The following is a 10,354-nucleotide window of genomic DNA, read 5'->3' on the forward strand; positions in this document are numbered from 1 at the left end:
TTTAGGACTGCAGGGCTGTAACCGACGGCAGGCAAGTCCTAAAGTGGTCCTGGCATTTGACACAGTTTGGAGAATGTGGGATATTTTAAAGCTTTTTCTGCTCTTGATGAAAACTGAGAAACTGTTTACAGTTTCATGGCTTTGAAGAGGAAGAAACACATCTGAATTCACTTATTAGGAGTATGTTAGTCTTCTCGAAATTTCAGGGAGGCTTGGTTTGACAGTGTAGGCATTCCACGGTTTCTGGTGCCTTCTTCCAGAGATTGCAACAGTAGCATATTTGACTGCACTGCCATTTTCAGTCTGGAGATCTCAATAGCAACATTCGTTCCAGGTCTAATTGATTCTTATCTCTTGTCTTTGTTTCTCTGGTAGGGTCCAATTGGACCGCGTGGAGATACAGGATTGCCAGGACCTATGGGTCTGCCTGGCCCTCAAGGATCTAGCGGGCTGTCTATTCCAGGAGAAGCTGTGAGTCTCACTCTTACACTGAACACTCCGCACTCACACATTCCACACGCCACACACACTCCCCTCTCCCCAGCCACAGGCGTTGCTGCTGCACACGGCTCGTTTCCAGCAGTTACACGTAAATCCCACGATGCCGCCACACACCAAATAGGAATAATTTTGTCCGTTTATTATGTAAGGGAATCACAAGCTGCAGAGTAATTGTGGCCTGTTGAGCCTGCATTTCTTCATGTCTAGGGACATGTTAAACCAGCCTAATCTCAATGCAGCTAAATGCAGCTCAATGCTACATTAATCACCACTGGGATTTCCTTCGCTGAAAAGCACCCAAACTCAAGACGAATGTTTATCCACTTCTTCGCAAAAAAAAAAAAGAAGGAAATTGCCATTAGACTGTTCAGACATCACCAATACACTTCCACACATCTCGCACAGAACTCTCATCACAGCGTGTTTATCTTGGGTTAAAGACAGATTGGCACAACACATTTTCTTAGATCTGTCACCTAAAGGTTAGTGAGTGTTGAGTTTGGAGGAAGTATTATGTTGTTATACACTGAGTGTGAATGTGTTTCTCCCTCCGCTGTTTCAGGGCCGCCAAGGACCGAAAGGAGAAGCTGGTGATTCTGGGCTACCTGGACAGAAAGTGAGTGCTGCTTTGGCTCACCGGCCTGGCTGTGGTTTAGAACAGTAAATCAGGGATAATTCACAGGGTACAGATATGCTGCTTCTCTGGCCTCTCTTCAATCCACAGACAATATTTCATATGAGGAGAACTCACGAAGAGGCAGGTTGAGATTCCCAAATCCTTATTCAATCTTTCTTGTAGTTAAGAATAACTGAGTGGGAAACAAATCACCTTGATATACAATGCTTCTTGACCAGGGGCTTCTGGTTAGGCCGTGCACATTAGGCCTTCCTCTTTGTGTCAGTTGTACTATGGTCCACACAAAGCTGATGAGGTGATATAGAATGGAAGAATGGAAAATCCAGTTTCATGGACTCCCATCTTTTTAATATACTAAACCTATATGATAGATGGCATCGCAGAACATAATGGTAAACGAGCCTTACTCTGCTCACATAACATAGCTGGCTCTTCTATTTCACCAATATTGACAACATTATGGGAGCCCATCAATGATTACCAGGCTTCGCCTGTGACGTTTTACAGGACAACGATGCACTTACTTGTGTCGTCATACGTCTGCATTTTAGAGATCCTCTGAGATGGTTTCCATTAAACTCACAACGCCATGAACAAATATCAAATCAAATCAAATCAAGTTTATTTTATATAGCCCTTCGTACATCAGCTAATATCTCGAAGTGCTGTACAGACACCCAGCCTAAAACCCCAAACAGCAAGCAATGCAGGTGTAGAAGCACAAATAGCCCCCTCCAGTCCTCATACATGAAATGGCATCTTTGTATTTCTAGAAAAAGCCTGCCCCTTTTATTTACTGATAAAAAATGAGAAGCCCCCTTTGTGTCTACCAGTAAACTCAGAGTACTTCTATGCAGAGGAGTCAATTGGGAACAAAGCTTTCCCCCTCCCTACATTTTTGTTTTACCTCTGTTTAGAATTGCAGGTTTGTTGATGCCACAAGACACTGGAGAATGAATTACCAGTGTAAAATAATGATCAATTCCAAGATAAAAGCCTTGGTGAACCCATCGCTTAAATAGATTGTGGGTAGTGTTTGCAGGTGACCATGATAGAACAGATGATATAGCAACGTGCATTTAACGACTTGCAGAGTATGCAGTCCTGATTTATAATGGCCAATAAAACAGATCTGGAATATATTATGTTCCCTGTAAATTTTATGCGAAGCATCAAAGGCTAGAGAGGATTTGACAATACAAAAGTGAGCAGGGTTTCAAGAGGAAATTTGAAATAAAGGGGAAATGTACTGTTTGACAGAGAAAACTGGTGGTTAAATAAACTGGTTTGAGTTGGTTGGTCAACGGTAGGTGGCCTGTGTTAATGTGAGCTGTGAGGAAGCAAAAAAGAAAGTCCAGCTCTGACATGGGCTGTGTTTCCGCCTTTTCCCCCAGGGTCCACCTGGGAAAGCTGGGACCATCGGCCCAATCGGACCTTCTGGACCGAGGGTAAGTAAAATCAATGGGCCATTGTCTAATGATCATGCAATGTCTGTCAAATGAACTTCATCCCATCAGCTCAACTTGTTTAACTCTATTGTCTGTGTGTTGTGGATGCAGGGACCCCAAGGAAAGGAAGGACAGGCTGGATCCAGAGGTCCAACAGGACCAATGGTATGCTCAGTCAAAGTAAAGTCAGGGAGAATAAAGACATTTAAGAACTGTCAAACTCAGCCTCTCCTAAACTATAGTAAAGACAGACCAGCAGTTTCTTGAGTGTAATCTGAGTGGTTATTTTGTTTGTGTCACTGTATCTGATTGGTTCTTTTGTTTGTGTCACTGTATCTGATTGGTTCTTTTGTTTGTGTCACTGTATCTGAATGGTTATTTTGTTTGTGTCACTGGATTGATTGATTGTTTTATAAAAAAAAAAAAAAAAAAAAAAAAAATACATATCCCTGTTAACTTGACAGGGATAACACAAAGTCAATGACTTCCCATTGTGGTCCCTTGAAGAGCATGGTGCAATACATGTATTTGATTGGTTATTTTGTTCTTGTCACTATTCAGGGACCTCCTGGATCTCCTGGAATGCCTGGGGCTTCAGGAAAACCAGGAAAGCCTGGTGACACAGGTGTTTCGGTAAGCATCCATCTCACCAAATCTCATAAAACAGTTCTGTATGTCATGCACACCACGGAAAGGTACATTTTTTGTGTCATACGGTACATACATCTGTGTGCAGTGAGATGTAACGGCCTTGTATTTTTCATTTCAGGGAGCCAATGGTATTAAAGGGGACAGAGGAGAGAGAGTGAGTAACATCTCCAGGGTTCTAGCTCCACGTTTTGAACCTCAGTAAATCATGTATATTCATCACCAAGCCTTCCTCTCTGTTTGTTTCTAGGGCGACTTTGCTCCTCAGAACATGATGCGGTCCATTGCCAGACAAGTGTGTGAGCAGATAGTAAATGGTGAGTGGGCCTTTTTTCAGCACTGCATTTGTAAGTAGTACTTTCACCAGAGAGAAATCAAAGTCCTAACAGAGTCTGCCTTTCATGAAATGTCTGTTGCCTTCTCAATGTTTATGTTTATCATTGTTTTTCAGGACAAATGAGTAGAGTCAATTCCATGCTGAACCAGATTCCCAGCGGTTACCGTAGTAGCAACAACCCAGGTCCCCCCGGTGCCCCTGGGCCCAGCGGTAACCAGGGTCCCCGTGGAGAGCCCGGACAGACAGGCAGGAATGGATTCCCAGGAAGTTCAGGACAACCTGGCCAGCAAGGAGAGAGAGGTATGTCGTCAGGATGTCCATGACTGTCAGGAGCCCAAGAATTCCACTATGTTAACTGATAAAGCGGTTTATCAATAGGTTTAGCTCTAGGGTGTCAAACTCAATTCCTGGACGGCAGTATGCCAGCGGATTTTCTCTCCTCCCTTGTACTCGATTGACCAATTAAGGTTGTTGATTATTTAGGAACTCCCCTCACCTGGTTGTCTAGGTCTTACTACAAATTGAAAGGAAGTAACAAAAACCAACAGACACATGGACCTCCAGGAATTGACACCCCTGGCCCAGCTGTTCAGTATCAGTAGGCTTAACTAGTGTCTCTTGCTGTGTGGTATTGTCACGGTTGGAACAAAGACTGGACATTTTTTCCATAGACATACAATTCTGTCTTAGAATTGCTGCGATAGCAATGGAATGAAGCCTTCACAGACCTTTTCCAAAGTCTCATCTTCACAACATATTCCATTCATCTCAGTGGTTATGTCTGTATTTCTGTGTGTCTTTCCATAAGCCTGCCTCAGACTGTTTTCAGTGGCTCAGGAAATGTCTATCCCCCCCCCCCCCCCCCACCGCCTGCAACTTCTTGAAAATGTTAATTCCTGTGCGCTCATAGTGGTTGCATTAGGGTTTCCTCTTTGAGTGTGTGTCCTTGTCTTTGTCGGCTGTGAGTGATTTTCTATTTGTTTCCCAGGCCCTGCAGGAGAGAAGGGTGATCGAGGGACAGCAGCAGTCGGACAGCGAGGACAAAGAGGACCACCTGGTTAGTTTCACATTTTTGCTCCAGATCCATAACAATCCAGTCTTTGTCTTCTGTCCTGCATTGCGTCACATCTGTCTTAATAGCAATACTGCTCATTCATTAAGCTTAATCTCGCCGAGTGATTCGCATGGCGTCATATTCTTTGGTAGAATCAGGGGAAATCAATCATTACTTTACTTTAGCTGCAGTAATGGGGGTCTTTCTGGCCACGTTTCTCATTTTAAGCTGGATGTGTCACTATGAATTGAACCATTTCTCCCAGTTTAAATCTCCGTAGCTGTAACTACAGGCTGCTAAACCAAGCGTTGCTAAGCTCAGAGGTGTTGCCTGAAGCAGTGCTGGGGCAGCTGTGTTTAATAAATGACCAACGCTGCCGTTCAGCATTTTCCCAGTTAAACACTCTGCCTTCTAGGGGATTTATGTTGTCTTTGTGTGTGAGATGCTCATACGCACAGATGTTGAAATACATTTTCTATTCACAGGTAAAATGTAAAGTACAGATAGCCCCCACCCAAAACGACTTAAGTAGTAATTAAAATGATTTTTTACTTAAGTACTTTACACCACTGGGTTTATGTACATCACAGATGTAATGTACCAAACAGATTAGCAACATCAAACTTGATATGGATAGTAACCAGAGTTGGTCCATTTCAGATGATGTGCTCGGCTTAGTCCTCATCCATTCTAATGTCTTGAGCAGTACCACAGTCATTACAAGCTGTCACTGACAGGACCAGTGCGCTGACAGAGATCATAGATTGAGTTCTGAAACCAGAGATCAGACAGTGGGATTCCCATTGGTTTAACCCTGTAATGGAGCTACAGGAACAGATTCCAGCCAAACTGCCTGCCAGGCCATCCAACAATAATATGAGTTTGTCTTGCCAGGGGCCATAGAGGTGCATTACAGCTAATACAGTTCCCATTGTAATTCAGCACGCTTCACTATAGCCACCCACTCCTACTGAAATTCAGCACTGCTTGACTAAAGTCACCCACTCCCACTGAAATTCAGCACTGCTTGACTAAAGTCACCCACTCCCACTGAAATTCAGCACGCCTAACTATAGCCACCCACTCCCACTGAAATTCAGCACGCGTAACTATAAAGCATTGGGCTTCAAGGTCTACAAGGTCAAGACTTGGAAAGTGGTCTTGAATCAGGGAAAGGGAAATGCCCAGATTACTGGGGAAGCTAGCTGATGGTGAGTCATTGTTCAGGGGCCAATCAGATGTATGTACTGACGTCTTCCTCTCATGGTCACATTCACAACACATGTTTAAAGGACTTAGAGGACCACGGATGAGAGACTGAGGGAAACATTCCAAGCTTAGCTTTTCTAAGCGTCTAGACGAAACAGAGGGGGAAAAAGGATCAACGAATGAATTCAGGGTTTTTCTTCTTCAGTAAAAAAGAAAAAAAGAAAAAATAATTTTCCAAACCGTTGTGGCAGAAACAGTTACTACACTTATAGCTCCCACTGATGTCACAGGGTGATGACATGCCGATGCCTTCTAATTGGTCGATTGTGATTTGTCTCTCCACAGGCCCAACAGGCGAAGCTCGGACCGGCCCTCCAGGCCCCGCAGGCTCCTCCGGGCCCCGCGGTCCTCCTGGGCGCCAAGGGTTCGCAGGTATTAGGGGCCAACCTGGCACTCCTGGCTACTGTGACTCTTCCCAGTGCGTCAGCATTCCGTACAATGGACAAGGATACCGAGGTACATAACTGGAAAGGTTGATGGGCATGACATCCTCAATGACTGCATGTCACCGAAGCATGAAACATGAGTGAAAAGCATGTGTAGTTACTACATAGTTATTACGTAACATAAGTGAGTACAGTATAGACTGATGACAAAATGGATATATTCCAGAAACGGCTATATATAAATTGTGATAATTCATTTGTTAACATTTGGAGAGAAAGTAAATATTCCCATACCAACTGAAGACTAACACTTCGTTTGACCTATTTCAGGTTCACCATAGTAAACTTTCGTAATCGCCTGTGCTGCTTTCACTTTGAATTCCTGAGAAAAAAAAAAGGTCCTGTTACTGAGATGCTTGCTCACGCGCTCTAGAGCTGTTTGAGGATAAACCACCAAAGGATAAGATTAACAAACTATGTTGAGAAAGACAAGAACAACGAGGACCGGTACTAACAACATTGTAGAGCAACTAGATCAGACAAGCGCCGGTGATGACCACAACATAGTTGCCTGTTTGCATCTTGAAGCCAGAGAACGAGCAGACAAAGACCTTCTATCAGGTGGAGAAGCATGTGCAAACAAACAAACAAAAACAAACACCCAAATACGTCAACAACAACATTAACGTGGTTACTCTTGAGGTGACATCTGTAAATAAACTAACGATGCCTTGTAAATGATGTTGAAATCACATCCCACTCAATGTGGTTTTTAACACCTGTAGTTATGCTTTTGCCTTGTAACCTGCTGCTTGGTGAATGCCAACGCGAATGCTTCTTTTTCTACCACGTGTCCCTAAAAAGGGATGTTTCTGTAGCCTAAACACACACAGACAGCTCAGGGGCCATGTTGAACCACGTGCCTTTTGTGCCGATGTGACCTTGTAGGTTTAGCTCTTCTATCTATGTACACGGTAGTAGCATTCTGAGAATCATCATTCGTTACGCTGTAGTATTCATTGGTATTCTTCCAGTGCCAGCTGGTTAGCTCTGTTATGTTATGAGGAATAACCTCCCAATTCCAAAATGTATGAATAGGCTGGTGGTAGAACTCTTACTTGATTTTTGATATTTTGTGTTGATATTTTAGACATGAATGAGTTGCAGCGAATGGCAATGATGATTCTGTTCAACGATTGAACCCACCCACTACTCAAACTTTACTAACATTGTATTATTAACATCACACAGACATAGAAAATGCACTGAACCATTCAACCCACCCACCACTCAAACTGTATTAACATTGTGTAATATTAACATCACACAGACATAGAAAATGCACTGAACGATTCAACCCACCCACCACTCAAACCGTATTAACATTGTGTAATATTAACATCACACAGACATAGAAAACGCACTGAATTGTTTACTTCCTATCAGTGCCTTTGAAAATAACATAAAGGGATATGACCACGTTCCACTCAATTGTCATTTCCCCAGTATACTGTATGTCCAAGCCTGAAAAGAAAACCTAACACAGCAATTCATTTTTGTGCATGTTGAGCCTGACATACTCTGCAAATTACACTCATGTTCAATTGGCATAAAACACTATTTCCAAGCAGACCCATATCCACCTGAGCCTGAAACCTACGTAGTCCCAATACCCGAAGAAGAAGACGACTCACAAAACGAGCGTCGAAAGAGGTCACTATCAAGAATGGAATCCAAAAGTATAGGTTCATAAAAAGGGGATGTTCTTCTTTTTTTGTTCTTCTTGTTTTTTTGTTGTTGCTGTGTTCACATATGGTGTCATTAAGGGCTATGCACATTTCACTAAAAAGGGGTTTGATACCTCTATATTTGGAAGTACCTTAAATCATATGTTGGGGGAGGGGGAAGCAAAAACATGACAATCTGTAAGCTTGCTGTCTTTTCCCTATTGTGTCTTTTGCTTGTAACATATCTGCATTAAGTGTTATTGAATTGCAGTGTTGGACAATCCACTCTTCATGACAAAACCAACATTCAAAGGTATTAAAGGAAAGCAAATGTTTGTTCACACAGTGTTGGGGCATCCAACAAAAAAACGGCTCTTTTACGGTTCATCCAAAATTTCTGATGATCAAAATGTTGTTTTATTCCTATTTTATACTTTTGCTTTTTTTTCTCACTTGAAAGATGGCCATTTGTCCACCATCTACCTACAGTTTTCATCTTCAGTACTGCAGTTAAACATGGCTTCCATTTTGTAACTTCAGACAAAATATTTATCAGTTTTCTTATATCAACTCACAGCTGATTTTACCAAAAGGTGGAATTGCATGTCTGTGGTGTATATTTAGTATGGTTTGTTAATCAGAATATAGTTGTTGTCATTTGTTGTTTTATCAATATCGAATGCAGTTGGAATTTGTGTGCAAGACTATGGATATGGTATTGCTGCTTCATGTTTTAACTGCAAATTGTGAACTCCACAGCCTTATTTTCTTATTTATTTCTGAAACACAAGAGGCATTTTTCAATAAAACTACTGAAAATGTACTGTCGTGTCAATCATTATATCACAGCAGCTAAATAGATGATTTAAAGATGGATTGTTTTCAGGGATATGTATTGAAACATCTACAACAATCAAATCTAGAAAACTATAATAACATGAACTTTGTTCTGGGACAAATCTGCCTATGAGGACAGGATGTGAACTAATTTTGATTGGATGCCCTGAAGGCAGAACTATTTCTTTGGTAATAAAGACAAAGGTCATGAGAGGTGTGGTTTAGTTTGAACAAAGGAAAAGTCAAATGGTGGGAGAGAAAATGGCAACAAGATTCAATGTCCAGTTAATGTAGAAATTGTTAAACCATCAAGTCATGCATTTCTAACCATGTTGTTTTCTGACAAATTATCAGAGTATAAGTGTCTGACAGGAATTTGTAACGTGAGGACAAGTTTAGCAAATTGAGCTACTTCTTTGCCCTGAGATTGAAATACGGAAGGAATGAGGGGACTAGGAACAGATAAGAAGAATTTGGAAAGGTACTTAACTTATCAATGGTGGATGTGTAGTCAAGAGAAAATGAGCATGCTACTCTGAGCATTTTCTTTTATATGCCACTTACAGTGCCTTCGGAAAGTATTCAGACCCCACTTTTTCCACATTTTGTTACCTTACAGCTTTATTCTAAAATTGATTAAATTGTTTTTTCCCTCATCAATCTACACACACTACCCCATAATGACGAGGCAAAAATAGGTTTTTAGAAATGTTTGCTCTTTTATAAAATAAAATAAACTGAAATATCACATTTACATAGGTATTCAGACCCTTTACTCAGTACTTTGGCAGCGATTACAGCCTTGAGTCTTCTTGGTTATGACGCTACAAGCTTGGCACACCTTCATATGGGGAGATTCTCCCATTCTTCTCTGGAGATCCACACAAGCTCTGTCAGGTTGGATGGGGAGCGTTGCTGCACAGCTATTTTCAGTTCTCTCCAGAGATGTTCAATCATGTTCAAGTCCGGGCTCTGGCTGGGCCACTCAAGGACATTCAGGAACTTGTCCCGAAGCCACTCCTGCGTTGTCTTGGCTGTGTGCTTAGGGTCATTGTCCTGTTGGACGGTAAACTTTTGCCCCAGTCTGAGCTCCTGAGCGCTCTGAAGCAGGTTTTCCTCAAGGATCTCTCTGTACTTTGCTCTGTTAATTTTTGCCTCGATCCTGACTAGTCTCCCAGTCTCTGCTGCTGAAAAACATCCCCACAGCATGATGCTGCCACCACCATGCTTCTCCATTAGGATGGTGCCAGGTTTTCTCCAGACATGACGCTTGGCATTCAGGCCAAAGAGTTCAATGTTGGTTTCATCAGACCAGAGAATCTTGTTTCTCGTGGTCTGAGAGTCTTTAGGTGGCTTTTGGCAAACTCAAAGCTGACTGTCATGTGCCTTTTACTCAGGAGTGGCTCCCGTCTGGCCACTCTACCATAAAGGCCTGATTGGTGGAGTGCTGCAGAGATGGTTTTCCTTCTGGAAGGTTCTCCCATCTCCACATAGGAACTCGAGAGCTCTG

The 10,354-nt window shown here is 42.3% G+C and overlaps 1 protein-coding gene across 8 annotated transcripts in view; it reads left to right on the forward strand.

Moving 5' to 3' along the window:
- Positions 1-8,830, forward strand: part of LOC139583078 (collagen alpha-1(XII) chain-like) — a 97,851-nt gene extending 89,021 nt beyond the window's left edge. For 6 of the 8 annotated variants that reach the window (XM_071413812.1, XM_071413813.1, XM_071413814.1 and 3 more), the window contains 11 exons: positions 376-471; positions 1,064-1,117; positions 2,533-2,586; positions 2,698-2,751; positions 3,148-3,219; positions 3,356-3,391; positions 3,485-3,551; positions 3,686-3,871; positions 4,560-4,628; positions 6,180-6,350; positions 7,912-8,830. In XM_071413812.1, coding sequence (XP_071269913.1) covers positions 376-471; positions 1,064-1,117; positions 2,533-2,586; positions 2,698-2,751; positions 3,148-3,219; positions 3,356-3,391; positions 3,485-3,551; positions 3,686-3,871; positions 4,560-4,628; positions 6,180-6,350; positions 7,912-8,033 — 981 coding nt within the window. In that variant the 3' untranslated portion in view covers positions 8,034-8,830. Of the gene's footprint in view, positions 1-375; positions 472-1,063; positions 1,118-2,532; positions 2,587-2,697; positions 2,752-3,147; positions 3,220-3,355; positions 3,392-3,484; positions 3,552-3,685; positions 3,872-4,559; positions 4,629-6,179; positions 6,359-6,610 lie in introns of those variants that run through there. The other 2 variants (XM_071413816.1, XM_071413820.1) reach the window with 2 other exon arrangements.
- The last annotated feature ends 1,524 nt before the right edge of the window (positions 8,831-10,354 follow it).

Source organism: Salvelinus alpinus, chromosome 8 (genome assembly GCF_045679555.1).
Source record: "Salvelinus alpinus chromosome 8, SLU_Salpinus.1, whole genome shotgun sequence".
NCBI classification, from domain to species: Eukaryota; Metazoa; Chordata; class Actinopteri; order Salmoniformes; family Salmonidae; genus Salvelinus; species Salvelinus alpinus.